The 23571-nt window shown below is 40.6% G+C and overlaps 1 protein-coding gene across 4 annotated transcripts; it reads right to left on the reverse strand.

The window, feature by feature from the left end:
• Positions 1–3910: 3910 nt before the first annotated feature.
• Positions 3911–20359, reverse strand: Igsf11 (immunoglobulin superfamily member 11). Of its 4 annotated transcripts, none has more exons than XM_035444488.1 (6): positions 20201–20359; positions 18424–18631; positions 16082–16237; positions 6366–6488; positions 5478–5628; positions 3911–4343 (listed from the first exon to the last, which is right to left on the reverse strand). In XM_035444488.1, exons 1-6 carry the CDS (start codon positions 20237–20239, stop codon positions 3911–3913), a joined length of 1110 nt encoding a protein of 369 aa, XP_035300379.1. In that variant the 5' UTR covers positions 20240–20359. The 4 variants fall into 4 exon arrangements, with proteins under 4 accessions (XP_035300379.1, XP_035300382.1, XP_035300380.1 ...); XM_035444491.1 differs by having other exon boundaries at positions 5478–5544; positions 6438–6488; positions 20201–20356; XM_035444489.1 differs by having other exon boundaries at positions 6438–6488; positions 20201–20356.
• Positions 20360–23571: the final 3212 nt, after the last annotated feature.

The raw sequence follows: 23571 nt of genomic DNA on the forward strand, positions 1-23571 counted from the left end.
ACTGAGAGCTCACAAAACTCATGCCTCAGACACTGGAGTAGCTGGCATTACAGGGCATAGGTACTGCACCCAGTAATACCCCTATTATAGTTAAAACCTGTTCTATGAAAAGATTCCATGAAGAAAATTGAAAAGTAACCTACAAATTACAAGAGAAACTTGGCAAATATCAACAAAAATCTTTCATATACAATAGAGAACTCTCCAGAGCCAATAGTAAAAACAACAAAAAGCACCCCCAAAACAGATGAAGAAAAGATAAGAATGACAAGCACATAGAAATAAATTAACCATCAGGATCATTTGCCACTGGAATGAGCAGGTTAAAATCATGGGACCACTGTGAACTATCACTAAATACCTACCAACTTGGCTAACACTAAAGTGTTGATAACACCCAGACATGTAGTAGATGCAGAGAAATTGGATTACCCATTGTGCTAGAAGAAATGTGCAACTGTTTAGTTACTCTGAAAGAACACTATGCATTCTTTTTTCAAATCCAAGCATGTGTTTACTACATATAAACCAGAAATTGCTCTTGCCATTTTCTTCAGAGATAAAACTTAGGTTCACATGAAAATCTGCACATAAATATTTGCAGATGTATTCATGATAATCAAGAGTGGAAACAACCCAGATGTCTTTTCCATCTTTCAGTGGACAAGTGGGTAACTGAACTGGGGTGTGTTCAACATAGAATGCTATTCAGCAATTGAATGGAACAAACTATTCAGATATGCAACAACAATGATGGTTCTCAAGTAGATGATCTTGAGAAAAAGCCAATTTTTAAAGTTGCATATTTTATTCCATTTATACAGCATTATCAAGATGACAAAATAGTAGAGACAGAGCGCAGAGCAGTAGTTTTCAAGTATCAGGAGGCCAGTGAACAAGGAAATGGCTGACTATGAAAGAATAGCACATCTCAGCTGCTGTGATGGCCGAATGAATCTACACTACATATGATGAAGTTGTATATAACTGGAGCCAGGTCTGATGGGGCATGCCTGTAATCCCAACACTTGAGACTCAGACATAGAAAGACAACAAGTTCAAGACCATATTGGACTATTGAGAGAGACCATCCTCACCAATTAAAAGTACATTAGTATAAACCCACAACTGAGTGAAAGTACAGGTTTTGAATTCTGAATAAGACCAGTGAATTTATTAATGCTCATTTATGATATATCATAGCTGCTCAAGGAGTCTCTGGGCAGAGAAATTAAGTTAAAGGGATTTGTGCTCTCTGTGTTTCTTACATCTGCCTGTAAATTAATGTACAATTGTTACCTCAATATAAAATCAAAGACTCATATTTAGTTCAGAAAAATGTATTCCAATATATATCAGAAACTACTACTCAATCATGCCCCTAATTTGATTTTGCAATTTCACCTCAGCAATCCTCAGTCGTTTATTTATGCAGTGCTCATGTGGTAGGTGATGGGGGATTCAGTAGTGAGAACAGCCTCGATCCTGTGTTAAACTGAAATTTGCCAGAACAAAACAGTTCCATCATTTTGGGCTGAATTTATGCAAGTTTTTATTAAAATATTAAATACTGACCAAGATGGAATTTTGGTCAGGACCATCACCCGGAAATTTTCCAGGTAAGTGACCTCCACACACATGCTGGTGAGGTTTATATAGGCAAAACCCATAGGCCACCATGCTTTCCCATGAGGTGTTGTTATTTTCCAAGATCTCCAACTCCAAGAAGTTACCTGGTCCTTGGGCAGGTGGGGATTATAGATTAACTTCAGGTCTAACGCCCATTTTCAGGAACTTTCAGATTAATGACATGGAAATAGATGTTCCCAGGGGTCACTGCATACACAGTCCTATGAGTGACAACTGTAATCCACTTAAAAGTCAGATACAAGGGAAGTTAAGTCATTTTAAAAATATATGTACATTAAAAAGATTATGAATATTAATTTACAGATAGAGGACTGCATATAACACCAAGGTCATGCATCCATTACTACTATGACAATTAATGACAACACATTTTATATGAATAAATTTTTATTGAATTTTAGGTAATTAGAAAGAATAAAGAAATGCAAGATAAATGCCTTCTAAACAGCATCTGATAGTATTATCTCCTCTGCGGCATGGTATTTTCACTTTTCTTGAAAAAGTATAGACATTCATTTATTTAAATTTTTACAAAGTCAAGAACCATCAAATGGGGGGTAACACTATGGTAAATTCTTCTTAGCAACACTGAATGGTCACAATAGTGAAGTTCAGAGTATGGCCCTCTTGGAAAAACAGTATAGGCAATCACTGGTAGTTTCCATTCACTCAAATAACTGAAGTCAGGAGGCCACTCCCTGTGAAGACTATGCCCACAGGCAAAGAAGGCAAAAAGGTTGTTGAAAGAGGGATAGAGGGAACAGAATGGGGGGGGGGAGGTGATGTTCTTTGAAAATTGTGGGCTCAGTACAAACAATTTAAAAAACAAAATCTTGGAAGATATCACCATGAGTTGCCCTAAAGTGTGATTAAGGCAAGATAGTCAACAATACAAGTATAGCCAAATACACAGAGCACAATATAGAGCAGAGAGTCTGTAAATGAATCTGGTGAATTGCAAGGCTAGCAAGCCAAGTAATCAGCCAAAAAAAAGGGGGGTGGGGTGTCTTTTTACACTGGTATGCAATGCATTCAGGCAAAGTTGCACACCCACCTTTTCAGATGCTGAGCAAACCCCCAAGAGCACACTGGAAGATTACCCATTTGTCTAATCCTTATTATTCTTTTGCAAAAGAGAATTATTTGAAAGAAACAAAACCTAAATAACTCCTGCCCTTTTTGTAACAACCTACTAACCTCTACTTGTCAAACAATAGGGAATTATCCTCCTCAGTACAAAAGACATCAGGCACTGCCCTCATTAAAAGTGGCCTGTGTGATAGCAGGGTTGCCATACACAACCTTACTTCTTTGGGGCCCCACAGCAAGGCAAAGGTCCCTCCTACCTGCCTCTGATTTGTTTTACAGCCCACTCAATCCCCTGAACTGTGATGGGCCTTCCACTGAGTCACTCAGTACAATCACTGGACAAGGTGTTAAGTTCATGTTTTCCCAGTCCACTGTCTCTCAAGTATTTAAAAAAAATAAGTTTTCTTTTAAAAAAATATTTTTTCAGGAAATCATGAACAGTAATTGCCATGGACCTGTATGAGATCCCAGAGTAACACAGACAAGAATCTGTCAAGATAGCAAAATCCCAAATAAGGAAATTCTCGGTTCAGGAAGAGGTAAATAAATAAGTGTGTAGGGTGTTCACAAAAAGTTCCCCTATTTTTCCCCATTTCTAGCCAAATTGTGTTCTGAACAAAGTTTTGCCTCTATGACAAAAGAGCCAGCCCAGTTGGAATGCATCACTAGTACCATTAAGCCCTCACCATTAAAGGGGAGTGGGTGAGACAGAACAGGCCACAAGCTCGTTCCTGTTTATTTGTTTTGTAAAGACACCTACTTTAAAAAAAGAATTTCAATATTTAAATTCCACCTGGCACTTAGAGTCTCCTGAAAATTATTAAGTTAGGCAAGAATTAAAGAAGAGGTCCACTGGACCACGGTTTGGGTCATAAGTGCTATTCTGCTTCTAGCATTCTCCTTGGCTTGGCACGTCATTTGAGATGCAGCATTTTTAACTAACTCCCAGGATAACTGTGGTGGGAAAACAGTCTTTTTGAGTCTTGATGACGGAATATTCCAGGCCACTTCACACATCACAGTGGCCAGGGGATAGCACCACCTTCTTGATGCTTTTTTACTAATGTAACCGTACAAAGGTATATCTTTCCAGCACTCACCCACCCCCACTCTCCCCCTTTTTGGGAGGCATTCCATTTATTCTCTTCTGAACACAGCATCCTCAAACATCCTACACCAGGGATCCTGCCCGGCTCTGGGCAGGCACCATGACAGGCACTGCACCCATGCGCTCCAGGGTCACGTGGCTGACAGTATAGGACTGTGTGTGCTGAGGCCAAGGCTTCCTGCTGACTGAACCATTGTTCCTGGGCATGACCTGGGGTGATGACCCTCTGTTGGCTGTCACTACCAGAGTCTTATGTGGACCAGAAACCAGATGGTTCCCATTTGCATAGATGGATGGGATAATGGCATTGCCAGGGAAAGACTGGCGTAAGTCACTGAAGTGGTTGAATAACTCTGTGTTTCTATGGGTTTTGAGATTGTTGCTCCAGTATCGACTGTTGTAGGTATTGGAAGAGGTCAAGGTGTTATTTTCTGAGGAGGATATCTCTGTGTGAAATGCTTTGGCAGAAGAGCATTTAGGTGGAAGATCATCCTCTCTGAAAGGAAACAAGAATTAAGTTATACACAATTACCCAAGAAAGCAAGCTAAGCATGTGAACAGTGAAAAAGTCACTCATGGTGTCTAGACTGCATTACTAGCAGAACTAGAAGAACCATTGTGGTGTGTTGATGGTGTGCTGATGGCTATGGAATGCAAACACAGAGAGCCAGCAGCAGAGAGGAAGGCCAGAGATGGAAGGGGAACCAAATTCCAAAAGCTGAGTATGTTGTGCTGAGAAGACTCGGGTCATTAAAGCATATCAACAAGGATATAACACAGTCAAGTCTGAGACAGTCTGGACCCTCACAACACTGGTATTCTTTTATGAACTGCCTGCTATATTTTTTATGTCTTGGAAAGCCCATTAAGGGATTAAGATTAAGGGCTGAAAATTGATCTCCACTGAGGGGTGCTCTTCAGGGTAAAATGTACTCAAGTATAGCATTGAGAAGCAGGAGCTCTGGCTGGTGTTTAGAACAAGATAAGGTCATCAGGTTAGGACACAATGACTGGATCCCAACTGCTTTGTAGGAAAAGAAAGATCAGACAGAAACACACATCCTGTCTCTTTCTGTGTGATGCTATGTGCTACCTTGTGATTCAGACAGGAAGCCACGACCAGTTGGCAACCCCTAGACATAGCTCCTCCAGAAGCATCAACCAAAAGTATTTTTGTATAAAGTATGATGCCTGGTGTATATTATTATTATGTTGACACATGATTAATATGCTCCTTCATACCAAGCCACAGGTCAGATGTATCAGTAGGTAGAGAAACTGGTATGTTTGTGAGGTAATCCCCTTTGCTGATGTTGTTCCCATCTATTATAATGGCCAATATAAAACACAGGTTTCATGGGCTAACTGTTCTGGTGTGACCATCACTATCCACCCTGCAGATGTAGAGGCACAGGGAAGCTCTTCATCTCACTTAGATTCATGAAGGATCTTGGTGAATAAAAATAAGTATGACCATGAGAGAAAGTGATATGCACATAACGAGAAAATGACATTTGGACATTTCCATTACCTTGATCATAAGAGTTATAAGACTGGCAAAGAAACCATCACTCTAAAATGAACAGAAATGCACACTGACTCTGTAAGATCAGTAATCTGATAAACTAACCTGATTTCATTAGGAATTTCTTCCTCCTCCTCCTCTTTATTTTTGCTTCTCCAGTAAAAGAATGCCCCTGAAATTAGTGCAATGCAAATAATGATAAGAACTGCACCAGTGCCAACAGCTCCAGCTATCACTCCAATACTTCGGGGCTGGGCTGCAAAACATATTTAAGGTGGATTTAAAGAAACAAGAGAGAAACAGCACATACCATGCAACAATATTCACACAAATAAGTCTGTTTAAAATGTACAAAACTGCCTAAAGCATCGCATGCACATGAAGTCAGATCTTGCCCAAACTTTGACATTCCCAGTAGACTTCCAGAAATTGTTGAATGAGTGAGTGAACTACCCAAAGCTCCCAAGGCCCCAGAAGAGCAGCAGCTGGAGAGGGCAGGAGACAGTGCCTACTCAACTTGCCTTAGTGCCCCAAGAGAGCCTTGGAGCTCAGAGTTTTTTATTGCTTCATCCTGGTCACATGACTCCCTCCTACAACCAGAATAAAAATAATCTAGATTTCTCCCACCAAAAGGAAGTGCATTGCTTGTTTATAACTGAACACCCAGAAAATCCAAGGGATTATGGGGGGAAACCCAAGAGTATTCTGAGACTGTATACTACCATGACTGTAGATTATGTCATGTCTACAGCACCATGACATGAAGATTAGTTTGTTCTGATGGCCCTGAGAAGACACTCTGTCATGAGGACTGGCATATCAAAGAGGCTTAAGTAGTAAAAATTTTTATAAAATATTTTTAGCAATTATTAAAAGAATTTGCTTACTCTTTACACAATCTCAAAACAATTAGGTAGAACCCTGCATTTTATGACTTAACAAAAGTCTTTGACATCTACACCTTGAGTTGGCCTTCTAATTCTATGTACTTACCTGAGATAACCTGGAGATCCAGGAGACAGGTGCTCGTCCCGATGGCATTAGAAGCCACACACTGGTACAGACCCGAAGACAGGGCACTGATATTCCGAATGGTGATTGTTCCCTGGACCTGGTCTGTCACAAAGACAATAATCAAGTGACAGCTTGATGGAATGAAGAAGGAAAACAAAAAAAATCAGCACAAAGATGACATTATACAAACACTGGAGAGTTGCCAATTTTCTTGCTTTTTTATGGGAGGAGAAACTGTTGATTAACAAATGTTAAAGAAAATCATGACTGCATATTAAAGGTAGAACTATTAAGGATTGTCCTAAATAAGGACAACCTTGAAACTGGAGATCCAGAGTAGTGATTCATAGCCTACTGTTAGTGGTCTTTCCTGACTAGGGAGGTTTGGCTTGTCCTTGAGAGTCTGTGATCAGAAGCATCACACTGTAACTCTAGGGAAACACAGTAACAGGTTAGAGCCTATGCAGTTCATTTTACACATGACATAAAAAATCAACTCTGCTCTACTTCTAAGGGTCATAAAATGTTGGAAAGGGAACAGAAGGGAGTCTGGAAAAGAGGAGCCTCAGTCCACAGCACCATTTCACAGAATTTTCCACCATGTATATGGAGCATCCTTGGGCCAAAGTCATCTACTGAAGACATGCCATGTCATTGCAGGAATGGTCCTACATTAGTGGCTCCATTGTGCCCCTTACCCCTCTAGGGGCAGCTCAGGAAACCTTGGCCTTGATGCAAAGCAGCATTGGATCCAGAGTAGAAAAAGCTATAGTAGCCAGTGAATGTTGTTGTATAAGGAGGTTCTATTCTGTGTTGTATTTTCAAAGCCACCACACTGGCTTATTGAGAAATGCTCTAACCGGTAATACATGGACAACTTAACAGTACCAACACAGTTTAGTAATTTGTTTCTACAAAATTTAAATGATTTACCACGGTATCAAAACATACACCAAGCATGAGGCAAATCTTTATATGTAGCTATTTTTCCAATGACCCTTTAAGATATTTTTATTATTAGTCTACTGAACAAATACAGACACTGAAATTTTAGAAAGCTGGCCAATAAGAATACACAGCTGGTGACTAGAGACTGCAATGGTATGGATGACCATCTAATACCTTTGCTCTGGGCCTCACTGTCTCCCTTTAGCTGGAAAGAAAACACACCTGTCATTAGAAGGATCCAAAAAATGCAAACTTAGAAGCCAATGGGGAAGGCTCTTAATGGCGCATGTGAAAAGAACCAGACACAAAGTCCAAGAATTCCTGAGCCTACACTGGGAACTGTCCCCACCCTGGCTTGACTTTTATATGGGACTAAGTTTTAGTTATCTGCTAAAAGTTTTCATCTTTATCTACATCAAAGCCACAGGGGCCTGGCATTATCAGTTCCTTCATTTACTGCGTAAATACTGAAGACTCTCCCTCTGTGTTGCGTAATCCAGAGAATAGTGCCAGGAATATCAACAGGACAGACCTTAATGAGGCAAGGAGTCTCGGTAAGTGGGTTAAAAGCCAGCCAGGGCTACAGCCCTCAGGTTGCTTAGGATGCACAAGGGAGGGCCACCTAATGAGCACCTGGAAATTTAATAGAATATAAGCGAGGAAGAAACCACAGCCACTGGTCCCCATATATCAATGCTGCCAGGGTTGTCCAAGCCTTCAAACACAATATAATGGGATGTGTTCATGAATGATGGAATCATCAAACCTACTTGAAGTAACATCAATATCACAGACCAGACAAAGGAGAGAAATTTGGTATTTGCCCTTTCTATGGGAATAACAGCTTATATCCGTATTACATGGTTATCTTACATGGATGGACTGTACTCAGCAAAGCCAATACACTTAATGGATACTTGGTTTGCATGCATTATTTCCTTTTCCAATGTGTGTGTGTGTGTGTGTGTGTGTGTGTGTGTGTGAGAGAGAGAGAGAGAGAGAGAGAGAGAGAGAGAGAGAGAGAGCTTTAAGAAGGTTTGATTTAATATTCACAGTATGCTTAGGTTCTATGTTCCCTGCTTTCTGAAACTGGGAAATCTCAGAGTAGCCTTGATATCAGATTTACACAAGTCACAGCAGTGTGTCAAACCAGACCTGTCCAGGCCCAAAGACCATAATCTTCACAAGTACACCTGCCTTCCAGTAAGACATTTAGAGCTACCTTATTACACGGGTGCATCTCTACACAGCACCTAACCATGTGAAGGGCCTAACAAACCAACCATCTGCAGAATTCCTCCTTCAACCTCCCCAAAGCTTCCAGAAAACAAAGGCACCAACTCCGGGGCTACCAACCCTACAATCCCACATACCGCTGCTACTGGTTTTCTTCCATTTTTCCTCTTAAGCCCCAAAACTCTAAAAATTCAATCAGTTCACATCAAACCACTAATTTTGTTGACATCCCCAGAGACAACTGGGGGAATTTTAAACAGCTGCTCTAAGCAGCACTCGGGCGTGCACCAAAGCAGTCAACTAGCAGGGATGCTGCTGTGAAGAGTTACTTTTAAAAGCTGAGGCCAGGTGTCTTTTTTTTTTTTTTTTTCAGATGCAGACACTGTGAGCATTTGCCAATAGAAAAGGTGAAAACTTGGCTCAAGGAGGCTGACATGCCATGGTACAGCTTACTCAAGTGTAATCAGGTGACAGATAACACACACACACATTGATAAGGAGGGATTAAGAAGAAACAAATCAGGAGAGCTGAACTAGGAGAAGCAGCAAGCCCTCAGCAAACACCAGATGCCTCAGAAAAGTATACATTCCCACCCCGAAACCAGTCAGGTCTGTGTTGGGACAGGAGCAATTTGCTGACATGAAGGATGAGGGGAACTGTCCCTTTGATCTTCCTTCTTCGAAACAGGGACATGCAGCTTGGGGAACCACAGTGGGTCGGGGGAGGTGAAAAGACAGATAAACCCACTGTTCTGGTTTGCACAAGCACTGAATCACACAAAGACTGCAGAAGTGACCTAGCAGCCCTTCAGAATCCGAGAAACAAATATATGTGGTTCTTCCCAGTGCCATCTGTTTTCTCAGATCCAGAGCCTACATCTGGCTGGGTCAAACGGTGCATTAGCTAAGAACATGTGTTTGGGAGCTGGACAGCTTGTGTTCAAGTCTGCTCTGCTTCCTACTAGCTCTATGGAGGATGTGTATTTTAGCTTCCTTGTCTGTAACTGTGAGCCAAGAACTAGAAAAGCCCCTATACCTGTGAGAACCAAATGAGACACTGCATGTGTTAAGATGACCAGGATGCTGACTGGTGCCATATCCACACAAGTATTTCTTGGGATATATGTATTTAAAATCCTGAGAAAACTTGGTTAAGAAATGTAGAAAAGCCTCTAGTGTGTGAAATTCTCAGTAGATGTCAATGATTGGTATTTTTACAGGATTAATAAGAATGCCTAATATAATAAATTTATATTTTCATGATTTATACAGCTTAAAAATGAATGATCCCAATAGCAGTGAACAATTTCTCATATAAAAGTATCAGAAGTTCTGTTTAAAAGATAATGATAAATAAATGGTTTAATATTATTTAAGCTAACATGGTATAGTAAAATCATATGCAAACATGATCCCACCTTGAAACAAACATTTGATGGTAAATTTAAAACCAAAGGGAATAGTAACACAAAATAAATGCCAAATAAAAATCTATTTTAAAACATGAAGATGGGGCTAGTAGGACAATATAGCAGTTAAGAACAAAAACTGCTCTTGCAGAGGACCCAAGTTAGGCTCCATCCCTGTGTCAGCCGCTCACAACTGCCTGTAACTCCAGCTCCAGGAATCCAACTCCTCAGGTAGCTTCAATAGGCACCTGAACTCAAGTACATCTAACCACACACAGACACATAAAACAAATCTTAATGAAATCAAAGACAGTATTACAAATAGTTACCACTCTTAAAGGGAACATTTAAATGCTGTGTGTCCTTTTGTATACTACTCAGGAGGTTTGGTCTTTGCTCAGTACACATATGAATGAATCATGTATCACTTTTGTGTTGCTGCTGGCTGAGCTAAGATGCTGATGATTGTATCTTCATTCATCTTGAATGCTAACCTTCCCCATTTCTTCTCCGCCCCATCACCTGCCTCAAGCCTTCTTCATCCATCAAAGGCTACCATTAAGACATTGCTGCTCACTTTCACAGGGATTTCTAACACTTCTAAATTGTACCTGCTATCTTTTCTGGTTACACATCAGCAAATACTCAGACAGAACATCCAGACTCCTCGTATATCACATAAAGCTTTTCACAATCTGTGAAAAGTGTGGTGGTTTAAGTTATAACCTCTAGGGTTTTTTGTTTGTTTGTTTTTAGGATTTTGCACTGTTGAAAATTTCATGGCTCTTGTATCTTTTTTCCAGGTTGTCCCCAGGAAGAATGGAATGAAGCAACGGGGGGGGGGGGGGCATCCAGTTATTCAACAGTTCAAGTTCATCAAAACTTTTCTTCTTCCATGAGAGTCACATAAATAGTCAAATTGGGTAAGGAAATAGCTGTAGTTCTTTTATTTTCATGTACTATATTGAGTAGGTATGGAGAGAGTAGACATAGTGGAATTGCTTTGAGTTTCTCTCCATTAAGTTGATGTTGGCTATGAGCTTTCTGTAAACTGACTTTATTGTGTTTAGGTATGTCCATTGTATCCCTAATGTCTCCAGGTATCAGGAAAGGGTGTTAGATTTTTGTCAAGGGCAAGGGCCCTTTCTGCATCTAATGAGATTATCATGCTTTTTTTTTTTGTCTTTCAGTTTATTTATATGGTGGATTGTGTTTATCAATTTACATATGTTGAACCATTCTTGCATCTCTGGAATAAAGCCTACTTGACCATGGTAAGTGATCTTTCTGATGTGTTCTTGGATTCAGTTTCTAAATACTTTATATGATTTTTTTTACATCTAGGTTAATATGGGGAATTTGTCTATGTTGTCTTAACATTGAATATATTCCTGTAGGGGAGCTTTTTCAATGGGAAGGCAAACAACTCAAGATAGCTTTAGGAAGTCCCTGAAACCCATCAGATTCACTAGGCCCTCACCAGTTAGAGTAAACAATACAAGAGAAGGAAGCTGAGCTTCAAAGAATACTGACAGAGGAGAAAAGCTGCAGCAAAGACTCTGAGACTGAAACAGCTGCCTGGAGGAAGGAGGAACCAGTTGAGCTGCCTGGAAGAGTTTAGACCAACTGGGGTACCTGGAAAGGACACTCTCCAACCTGTTGAGCTGCCTGCAGGCTGTACAGTGTTCTCCAGGTTCCCAGCTTTGTGAGCTGTCACCCATGCAGGGGTCGGCTTTGAAGAAGCATCTGCCTTTAAGTCATTTATGTTACTGCAAGGAACCCCTGGCCCATGTACCTAAACATAACTCTAATCAAGTTCATTAGCTCATCAAGTAGAACTTCAGCAGAATCCTTTGTTCTGTTGTGGGATCCTTATCTGGGGTGAGGAGATGTGTATTTTGTTTCCCTAAGAAAAGTTTTGTCACACAAAAGTACATAATTTTCTTTGTTGGGTCTATATGTGGTTTGGGTATCAGAGTTAACTGTGGCCTTGTAAAAAGAATTGGGCAATGATCTGTTCCTATTTTATGGAATATTTTGAGGAGTATTAGCATTAACTCTCCTTTGAATGTCTGGTAGTATGAGATCCATCCTTCTTGGTGTGTTGTTGAGATGTTCAAGTGATTTTCTGGCTGTATATTAGACATATTTACTTAAAGCATCAATGCTAGACCAGTTGATTCTGTGACAATCATGGGTCTCAACATGCAGGAAAGACTGATGGGTGATGCTTATACACAGTAAGATATAGACTGTTGTGTTAGAATATGTACTACAAATTACAGTGTCTGGCAAATTATGTACTTTTTTTTTCCAAAATGTCTTAAATTGGATTTAAAAGTCTGCCAGGAATGTTCAGCTTGTGGCATATGGTCAGGAATAGCTATGAATGTTGCCCAACACAAAATCATAAAATTACTTACAACATTATGAGATTAGTTTCCCCTATATCAACTTTGGCAACATCATGTCACAAAAGCCAAAAGTTTGGGCATGCCAGACACAACAGTAACAGCAATTACAAAACTATTTCCAAAAATATACTGGGCCAAAAAATAAAGTCACAATTCCAAAGCACTTTTAGCATACAGAAATGGGATACAGTAATCTCAATAAGAATTTTGTGAAATGAATGTTTATGGTATGGAAAATGGTCACCATATACTCTTTCATTAAAAGAACCAGGTTATAAAACAATATTGACAGAAAACCAAAAGAATGAATACATTAACATACAGATAAAGGACTGGTGACAGTGAAGCCCAATGCAGTGTTATGGTATCTATCTTCTTGCCCATATGAGCCTATTCTAAGGCTCCTTGGCTTTCAGCTTCCCACACCGTGTTTTAGGTGCATCTCTGATCTATAGTGCATTTGTGATTTAGTTTGACTTTTACTCTGTAACCTAAGAGCCTCTAACCTTTGATTATCTGAATTAATTCTATTGGTCATTACTGTGAGTATGCTTAGATCTATTTAGCTTTATTCTAGTTGTCAGGCTTTCTGTTTGCTAACTCCATCTCCACCCATACTTTCTACAGTGATTTAATGGAGGTACGTCTGGTTGTTGTAGACAGGACGTCAAGTACTCCAGGTTGGCCTAGAACTTGTTATACAGCCCAAGATGACCTTGACTTTCTGATCTTCAGCCTTTACCTCCTGAGTGCTGGGATTACAGGCCTGTGCCACTATACCTGGTTTTGTGTAGTGCTGGGGATGGGACCAGAGCATGCTGGGTAAGCATTCTGTGCTACATGCCAAGCCCCCAAGAGTCCTCCACAATCTTTCTGTTTCTCCTCTACCTTTCAAGTTCTAGTTTTGTTTCTTAGTGGTGAGTCTTAAAATTCTTAATGGTATTCAGGTGAGGTGCAGTGGTTCAACCCTCTAATGGCATCGATTGGAGGACTAAGAAAGTGAGTTCAGGGCTAGCCTGAGATACATAGTAACACCCTGTCTCAAACCCTCCAACTTTCTCCCCCACCCTGCAAGTTAAAAACAAAAATCTTAATAACTGTTTTTGCGGGACCATACTATGGAACTACAAGATGAGTCTGTTATTCAACAACCTTTTGCTTACAACTTAGGCACCAATCAGTGCTGCTGTTATTGCAACATTTCTTCATTGTGCATTAATTAGTCAGCATTCTACTGTAAGACAATGCTTTCCTGCTGTCTTCACTTACACTTCTCATTCCACTCTACAGATTATGTGTTTATATTAAATCATGCCAGGTATGCCAGAGGGAGCTCCTTCGAGCTCTATGTATAAAAGACACTACTTATTCCAAAATATTGTTATCTTATTGGTCAGACTCATAGGATGTCCTCCCCTTGTACCAAATATTATTTCCTTGAAAATGTATTAGGAGTTCAATTTTTTAAATATGATACATATAATCAGTAAGGGAAATCTTCTAGAAAAGAAGCTATTTAAGTTGTTTTGGAGATGTATATTAAGATCTACTTTGTTAATGTAGATAGCAAGAGGTGAAACTGTAGAAAACCATGGCATATTTAATTAGAACAAATAAGGTTATCTGAAGTACATTTGATAATTTTTCCAAAGACTTGAGTTACAAAAGACCACCATTTTCATCACTGGCATTCAAGTTAATTCACCTTTATCCTTGAAATATCAAGAATTCTCAAGTTGCAAACACAGACTCATCAAAAACATGAAGATACAGAAAGCCCTTGCTACATATACCTCTCAGCCTACAAACAGTATTGTCAGATGTTCGCCCAAATTTCACCCTTTATCCAGTGTTTCACAGAGATGATACAGATATAAATCACAGAAACTCAATGGTGTTTCAGAGGTCCTAGATGATACTGTCAACCCCTTCATCTTACAAAAAGTTGAACACAGGTCTGGAGAAGCAAACTACTGCAGGCAGAGTTACTGGAAAAGCTGGACTTCAAGCAGTTTTAAGCATTTCAACACGAGCTATTTTAAGCATGCCACTTACAATAGTGAGATTAACAAGTCAGTCCACAAGAAAGCTATTTATCCCATGGTGTATCTGAAGCATTTAGCAATGAACAGGCAGGGGGAGGGGGAGAGGGGAACAACAGAACTGTAGCAGTCACTACAAAAGTGACCAGAAGCTACTAAGCTGAAAATAAGGTTTTAAAACTAATGAATTTGGGGCTCCATGAATTTAAAAGGTGACATGAGAGTACCAGTGTTCCTCCAGATTCTATGGGGGAGTTTTACTTCTGGGCTTTTTAGAGGGACTACCTTTTGTCTTTTCTTGGCTCTTTATTTCAAGGCCTACACCCTCTCATAATTGTCGTTTTTCCATGGTTGCCTTTCCCAGTATACATACATGTGCAAACAAACATTTTTCTGCTGACACTTATGTTTGAGTCCCATATAGCCAATGAAGACCCACCTGACAATCCCTGGATGCTCCGTAAAAGGAATTGGGCCATACCTCTTCGACTGCACTGGATCCAACTTACTCCGTTTCAACTGACACTCCGACCAGAGCCTCAAGTACTGACTTCAATCAAGTTGAGGATTTCAACTTAGATCTTCAATCAAGCAAATTCCATCTAACATGGACTGGAGATAACCCATTAGAGACTTTCCCTATACTAACATTTTTTTCCACAGGACCCCACAAGGCTACCATCGTCACGTTTCAGCAGGAAGAAACTTAGAAGATGCTATGCCCCAGCTCCCCATTATTGTTTATTACGGTAGTTATAACTAATTAGGAATAACTTTCTTATTGTTTAGAGTTGGTATTGGAAGGAAGTGTTCAAGTTAGATACCCTTTCCACATGACTTTAGGGCTTAGCCGGAATAGACATAGTTAGGATGTGCAATAGCAGATTATTGTATCTTCTTGTATTTCACCTTTATGATTGTTAATTTTGGATCTTTTACACTATTAAGTTTTAATCCTCTTTTAGACTAAAAGGGGAATTGTAGGGAGACACTGTAGCCCCGCCTCCTAGTAGCCCCTACAGGTATGCCTGGCCACGCCCATGAGGGCATGGTCAGGGGAGGTCGAAGATGATTCGGAGAGAATTCTTAAGAGGCCATGAACATGTGGATTTCCCTTCTCTCTGGCCACCCTAGCTTGTGGCCTCTGGGCACACTCTGGCTTGCATTTAGGCTGGTGTTTATCTGAATAAAGAAATCTTAGCCTTACGGACTACGGATCATCTTTGAGCACATGCAATATTCCTTACCATCAAATCCAAATGTATACCTATCTGGTGTGAGCTTAGGTCATGGGTCCCTTTCCTGCTCTTTTTCATCCTTTTCCTCTAAGTAGTCTTGAGGCTGACACAGATCTCTCTTGCACTTAAATGGGCACCTGCCTCACACAGAAAGTAAGTTTACAGAGGTGTCAAGAACTGTCCTAGTATTAACTCAAAGACACTACTGGTGTGCTATTTCAAAGCTCCACCAATGAAATAAAAATTTCATGCTACTAGATGCATCTCTTAAAGGTCATACGGGAAGAGAAAGAAAATGTCATATTCACTTTAAACCTGAAAGCACAATACTCCCAGCAGTTACAAACTATTGAAGTTCATTACTTTCCTCATGTGCTAATAAAAAAGGTTTCGTGGCACTGTACATACCCTGAGTGGCCGTTGGAGGTAGCTTGAGCGTATTGTCTAACTTCTCCCAAAGATAAGTGGGCCGAGGGATGCCTTCCTCTGAACTACACAGAAGGATGACGTCGCTGCCGATGTCCTTGGATCCTTGGATTTGACAGTGTGGAGCAGACGGGGGGACTGTCATGGGAAGAATGGGTAACACAAGTTCACTTTTCCTGTGAGCCAATGGGACAGGAAACCACTGGGGAACCACAGACAATGACTGTGGATCACTTGGGGAGACAGCCTCATGGCAGATGCCAGAAGGACAGTCAAACATCAACTCCCAGGGCATGGAGATGGCACAAGGCTTGCAAGTGGCATGCACAGGGATCAAATCTACACAAGGAGTCATGACTTTTGGTTACATTTTAAGGTATCTGAGAGTCTTGGTTGGAATGCCCTCTTTAAAGGATTCTTAGGAGGCTTCAAGTCCACACACTGCCTTTAAAGACACTGCTGAAAAGACGCATTCAAACCCATCTCAGGAGCGGAAATTGACCCCACCAGCTGTCCTCTGACAAAGCCCACTTCAGTCAGGTCTTCTGTTATTTTACAAAGACTAGTTGGGCCAGTTTAGTAGCTAATTCGGCTTTACGGTGCTGCAAATTACAGTAAGGCTCAAGTTAACAATAAGGTAGGGGACATATCAAAATCCAACATTTTATATTCTTTAAAGACTGACAAGGACACAAGCAACAAGAATACAAAAATCACCAAAGCAACAGCAAATGGAGGAAGTGATGGCTCACATTTGCACAAAAGGAGTGAACATATAAACAAAACCCACAGCACGGAGTTCCAGATTGGTGAAGTAGACACCACTAGTTGACGGTCCTGTGATGGTGTTCTTAATCCTAACGCCTTCTCAATAAATGAGTTCACCCCTTCAGAAACACATGAAAGCAGGAGTGCAAAATGAGTTAGAGACATACAGTGCAATCAGAAAGTGAGTAAGTGGAAGAGGAGGTAATCAGAGGGGTCTGGGAAGGTGGCTCACCTGCAGAATGCTTGCCTAGCATGCATGAAGCCCAGAACTACACAAAAGCGGGGAGGGGGTGGGTATCTGAGCAATGGTCTGCTGAGCTGGGGTTAGCCAGCCTCCTGGACTCATTCCTTTCAACATTACCACTATGCTACCGTGTGTGAAGTAAAACCTAAAATAATTATTTTCAGGTGGCACTCACTATAAAATAAAGGATTCTGTTTTAAGGTAGATACTGTAGAAAGACAGTTGCTCAACTGTCAAATAAACATCAGAACAGCATCTATTTCCTTTAGTACTCCATGTTGGACTCAGAGTACTTAGAACTCTATAGAGTTTTAATATCATGAAGGTTATCTGCAAGAAAATATGTCTCCAATCCATTCCTCAGTTTTCACAATTGTTTGAAGTTTGGGAGAACAGGGCACCAAGGATTAGAGCATATTCTGCCCTATAGAGGACAAACATCAGTATCCTCAAATAGCTCAGCAGTGGGAGGAGAAAAAAGAGGGTGAGGAGGGGGCTAGACAGGACTATGGAGATGGATTCTGGCAGCTGAGCAAGAGGAGGAAGGGCCTTCTCTGAGTACTTCCTCTTCTGCCCAAATGATGGATTCAGCCCTTCTACCACAAGAATCTACTTGGCAGCCACATCTACGGGTAATCCATCAGAGACATGAGAACTGAGACATCAAACAGCTGCAGTGAATATAATTTAGTGCTCCGAGGTCTAGCCACATTATATGATATAAAGAGTGCTGGGATGAATGAGCAGGTCCAAATTTTAATATACACCTGTTTATTTGTTGTCTTAAAGGACAAGGCCCTAAATCAGTTCAATCTCATTTTTAAGGTGATAATCTGATGTTTGATAGAAGCAAGGACTCCTTTAAGAGCATAAGGAAGTAGAATTAAAATTATGCCAGGTCCACAAGTACAAGTTGAGACCCCAATTCCTGCTGAAAATGTAGTCAGTAATAACATCCTCACACATGCTGACACCTCTACTTTTTGCTATTAACAAATTATTCATGACTGAGTTTTACTACAACAGAAAGCTTCTGTCCTACAAGACCTTAAAAATGATTTTTGTGTCACCCTTCATCCAATGTCAGGAAACAGCATTAGGTAAATTTAGAGACCATCTGGAGATTTAAGAACGCAAGAATATATAAGAAGCACAGAGAAGTCCATGAGCATTGTAGGTGAGAAGGGAGGTAGGGAAGGAACTAAAACCACAGGCAGGGAGCAGAGAAGCAAACAAGAAGGACAGAAGTAAACATGATTTAGAGTAGATTTGTAAGTGAAGCCTACAGTATCGGGACTTGCCTGTCACTCACCTAACACTGTGAGGCCAGCGACCCCAATGTTCCTGCCCCCTCTGTCTGGAAGGTTGTTCACCAAGCACTGGTAGGTGCCTGTATCTGACAGCTGAGTGTTATTAATGAAGATGGAGACATTGGTAGCAGGCATGGTACCTGTAAATCCTACCCTCCCTTGGAACCTGGGGGCACCATCAAACATCTGTCCGCCCTGATAGAGAATGACCTGCAGAAGGAAGCAATATATAAGTAAACCAACCATGGTAACCCCTCCCTGGCATATAACCTAGTAGACAGAACCAAATGGACCTGCAACAAAAAGTGGAATTTTAATTTCTTAGCAATTTTTTGTGACTGTCTTATCCACGAATATCTTAGGACTCTAAATTCTCATGTACATAATTAGAGTATCTTTTTTCCTTCCTCAATTTATCAGAATTTATCAAAAATATCTTAAATGCTACCAGACTATCAGCACATAAGTATTTCCACCAGTGAAAAAAGTTAATGGTGAGATGAAATCCACAAGGTATTTGCATTGCTGTTCTCATACTAATTAGGACATAGAATGACAGATCACTCATTCACAGGCTGAATATCAACATCATAAAAGGAAGAGAACATTGCAAGTCCATGACTACTGTGCCTGCCAACTTATCAGAGCTAACATTATCAGGGCCAACTAGCCTGAAACACAGCATATAACATAACAGAAAGCTCCCCGCCCTGAAAATAAGGAAGGGCCTTTAGGGGTCTTCCTGTGCCTGTGTGGAAAACCTTAGGCAGTTCTTCTTTTTAACATTTTTAACCCCATCACTGATGCTTAAAATGGTGCAATTTGACAAAATGACCCCCAAAGCTTAGCCTACTACAAAGTTTCATGGTTTGAAGATACATTGTATCCATGTATACAATTTTCAAAGAATAAATTAAAAATTAATAAATTTTAAAGAAGTTTGTATTGAATTTTGTACTAGAAAATTTATTTCACTAAATACACTTAGTAGGATAAAATCAGAAAAGCTTTAGAAAGTGAATGACATCTTTGTAAATAAATGTGGTGATTACCACAATTGAGTAATTTTATAGTGGGTATCTAAGATTATTAAGTTATTATTATTATCATTAACTTATTTCCTAGAACTGATACCGATTTCTGGGGGGCAACTTCCATTTTCACATGTGTTCTTCTATGTGGCACACTCTCATTTGTATGACAGTCTGAGTTTGGCTGTTTTAAGATACATGTTGACTGGTAAGCTACTGTGTTAGGATGCATGTTGACTGGTAAGCCTACTATGTCTGGATGCATGTTGGCTGGTAAGCCTACTGTGATAGGAAGCATGTTGGCTGGTAAGCCTACTATGTCTGGATGCATGTTGGCTGGTAAGCCTACTATGTTAAGATGCATAAGTAACTCAGCAAAGCAAACTTCTGCCTTTAGCTTCTGACTATCATCACACTCTTTAGGGAACATTCTAGGTCACCTAAGTTAGTGCCAATCTCTCCCTGAAAGGTAGACCTTGCCTTCTTAGTATTTGCCTCTCAGCAGTGTTTTCTTTTTAAATACTCCAGTCTTGCACAAAACCCTCAAAAGAATCTCTTTAGCATTTGCTAGTGATGTCATCCTTATGAAAGGAGGACAGCCTTATCAGAATATTAGCCAATGATTCAATGGAGAGGGCACACTGACCATGTCACCTTACTCTAGAAATCAAACACATTCCCATGATGCTTCCCTGGCCATCTACTCTGCAATGATCCACAGTTTTAGAGACAGAACAGAAGTACCTACCTGTTCAGGCTGGTTTGCATTCGAAAGAGGAATAACCATCCAAATGACATTAAGGTTAATGAGAGCAGCACTGGTGGAGAAGGCGCAAGGCAGGACTGCTGTTTGGCCCCGGGCTACCTGGATACTTCCAGGGCTCTCGGACACTTCCAGGGACACTGCAACACCTGTAGAGGAAGGAACAATTTGATTCTAGGTTTGTCCTTTTCTAACAGCTCTGTATCACACAAACTCCAACCTGGACCTGTGAACACACTGACAGAATGCTCTAACCAGAGAATAACTCATCACTCACTGAGCCAAAATAAGAAAGTGGTTCGCTACTTTACATCTTGAAAGTAATTTTAAAAGACATATTCTGTCTTGTAAGGCAGTAACCCAGTATTTGGACAGAGTCAGATATACTACGGCAGAGTCTGGGCTGAAGTTGATAACTCCTGACAAAAGACATTTACTGAATTTCAAAGCATCATCACAGCAGCACACCACAAAACATAGTGCTCATCTGTAAATCTAACAAAGTATGTGCATGCATTTATGCTCAAAACGACATATAAAACATCAATGAAAGAAGTAATCAGATCAAATAAGTGGGAAGACATTCAATGTTCATGAGATGAAAGATTCAATATTAATAAGAGGTCAATTAATCTCCCCAAACTGATGAAAATCAGAGCAAATCCACTTAAAACTCCACCAGGCATTTTAAGTACATAGCAATGAAGTAATTTTAACACACATAAAAAGGGAAGAATCACAAACAGTGTAAAGAAATAAAAGAACAAAAGAAAAAAAAAAGATGGTCAAGGACTCAATAGATGGCCCAAAAGAGCCGTGGCTACTCCTGCAGAGGACCCAAGGTTTGATTTCCTGCACCCACATGTAGCTCACAACTCCAGTTCCAAGGGGTTCAGCACCTTCTTCTGGTCTCTGCAGGCACTGCACACACATATTGAAAATACAAACATGTAGGCAATATATACACCTAAAACAAATTATTTTTAAATGATATCCATACTATCTGATTTTATAACTTTCTACAGAGCTCTAACAATCAGGTCAGTTTAGTATTAGTATGAGGAGTGAGTGGCATATAGACAAATAGTACAGGATTGAGGGCACCTAGTGTTCATGGCCAGACACTTTTCAACAAGGTGCAAACCAAAGTAGAAAACAACAGGTTTTTGTCCCATGGTGTTAGGACAACATGGCAATATTATGTGACTCAAAAGGACAGAAACAGAATCTGAACCCATACCTTACATACAATATGCAAATACTGACTCCAAGATCTTCCTAAGCTTAAATTAAAAAGCTAACCTTAAAATCCATCTACAAATAAAAGAAAATTTAAAGTTACTTTGCTATAATCAGAGAAATCTTAGAAGTATTATTAATACTGTGAATCCTAGAAGAGAACAAAATAGTAAAACAGTCATCATTGTCAAATAAAGCAGGATGCCATCATGACCTCAATGTACTCTTTATGATTTAGAAGGGCTGTTTTGAGGGTCTCTGTGACGTACATATATATATGTATACACACACACACATATACACACAGAGATTAAAGATGTGTCTTCCTGCCTCACTTCAAGATCTGGACTAAAGGCATGTTGTACTCCTGCCTCAAGACCCATATCACAGGTGTGCCCTCTATTTCTGGATTATAGTTCATTCCAGATAAAGTGACAAACAAGAATAGCCACCATACCGTCCATAAATATTGGCAGCAATATTTTTCATATTTTTCCACCAAATATAAATAAAACAACTGTCCAGCATCTGAATGCTGTTCAGAAATATAAGCATCAAATTGCCACCAGAGACTGTCAAGGTTAAGTGTTGAGGGCAGGTATAGTGGTAAGTAGTAATAGTTTCTCATCAACTGACAGCCTGCAAATAATGACACAGAAACTTTTAATTAATTATGAAAGCTTGGCCTATGGATCAGGCTTGTTCCTAACTAGTTCTTATAACTTAAATTAACCCATCTCTATTATAATCTTCGTCCTACCACGCACTGCCCATTCCTGCTTCTTCTGTGTCTCCTGGTTGTCTCTTGTATGCCTAGACTCATCTACTTCCTCTTTCTCTGCCCGAAATTTCCACCTATACCTCCTGCCTAGCTATGGGCGGTTCAGCTCTTTATTGAACCAGTCACAGCAATATATCTTCATAGTGTACAAATATCCCACAAACATGGTGTACAGCTATATAGGAAGGAGGAGCTCAAGTCTGAGGTCAGCTTGAACTGCAGTGAGAGAAAGGAAGTCAGGGGGAAAGGAGAGGCAGCAAGAGGAGGAGCTAAGCATTATGACAAAGACCTGTACTCCCTGAGTGGAGAGACTAAAGTAGAAGGGCCAAAGAATCAAGACAACCTGGGCAAATCAGGACAGCCAGGACTACACAGCAAGACTATGCCTCACAGAACAACAACAAAAGTAGCCACAGAAGCTCTACCATTGCATTCTTCAGACTTCTCCAGTGCAGGAGAGAAAGCTCATATCCCTGTTAATCTATACAGGGCAATGTTTATGAACCATCCACAAATATACTAATTTCATGCTGAACTCACATAATTTTCACACATTCTCTCTCTTTCTTTCTCTCTCTCAGTAAAAACAAACTGAAAGTGAAAGCTAGAAATAGGGAAAATTGCCCAACAGGGAATGCAAAGATGGGGCAGGGATGGGACAGGGATGGGGCTGAGATGGGACAGGGATGGGGCTGGGCTGGGGTAGGGATGGGACAGGGATGGGGCTGAGATGGGGCAGGGATGGGGCAGGGATGGGGCTGAGATGGGGCAGGGATGGGACTGAGATGGGGCAGGGATGGGACAGGGATGGGGCTGAGATGGGGCAGGGATGGGGCAGGGACGGGGCAGGGAAGTGGAGCCTGCTAGCAAGAGAAAGTCTCTGTGGCACTCACTGTATACATTTTACATTCTCACAGATCTGATTCTTGAATCTCACATTTTGGCACAACAGCAGAAGAAACATTCTAGACATCTTCTAGTGCTTGCAAAGGTGTAGTGCCATCTTGTCTTGCCAGTGAACTTGTAGTAGCCACACTCTTTGGGCGTGGCTTCAGGTGTAGACTTGGGTGTACCCTTTATAAGGTAGAGGAGGGGCTGGCTGGAGCTCTCTTGGGTTGCTGAAAGCATCTAAAGGGCAGAGACTGCATCTTCTGGAGCAGGAAGACGACGGTGGTTATTTACTCTTATCTGTGTAAGCTGCTTCCCTAATATATACCAATTTATCCTGGATCTTGGTTCTGGTGAACTCACTTAAACCCTGCCTTCAGTTGGCACCCAAAGGGCAGGCAAAGCTGAATGGGTGGAAATCTGGTTCTTGTTTCTAATCAGCTATGAA

This window comes from Cricetulus griseus, chromosome 4 (genome assembly GCF_003668045.3).
Source record: "Cricetulus griseus strain 17A/GY chromosome 4, alternate assembly CriGri-PICRH-1.0, whole genome shotgun sequence".
Lineage (NCBI taxonomy): Eukaryota > Metazoa > Chordata > Mammalia > Rodentia > Cricetidae > Cricetulus > Cricetulus griseus.

Excerpts from the sequence above, each read along its gene's own strand:
- Igsf11 (XM_035444488.1), bottom strand. The coding sequence starts at position 20,239 with ATGGTTATTCCTCTTTCGAATGCAAACCAGCCTGAACAG. Across the intron at positions 16,238-18,423 it reads CGCTGGCCTCACAGTGTTAG|TCCCCCCGTCTGCTCCACAC; the intron begins GTGAGTGACAGG and ends TTCCCATGACAG. Across the intron at positions 5,629-6,365 it reads GGATCTCCAGGTTATCTCAG|CCCAGCCCCGAAGTATTGGA; the intron begins GTAAGTACATAG and ends TATGTTTTGCAG.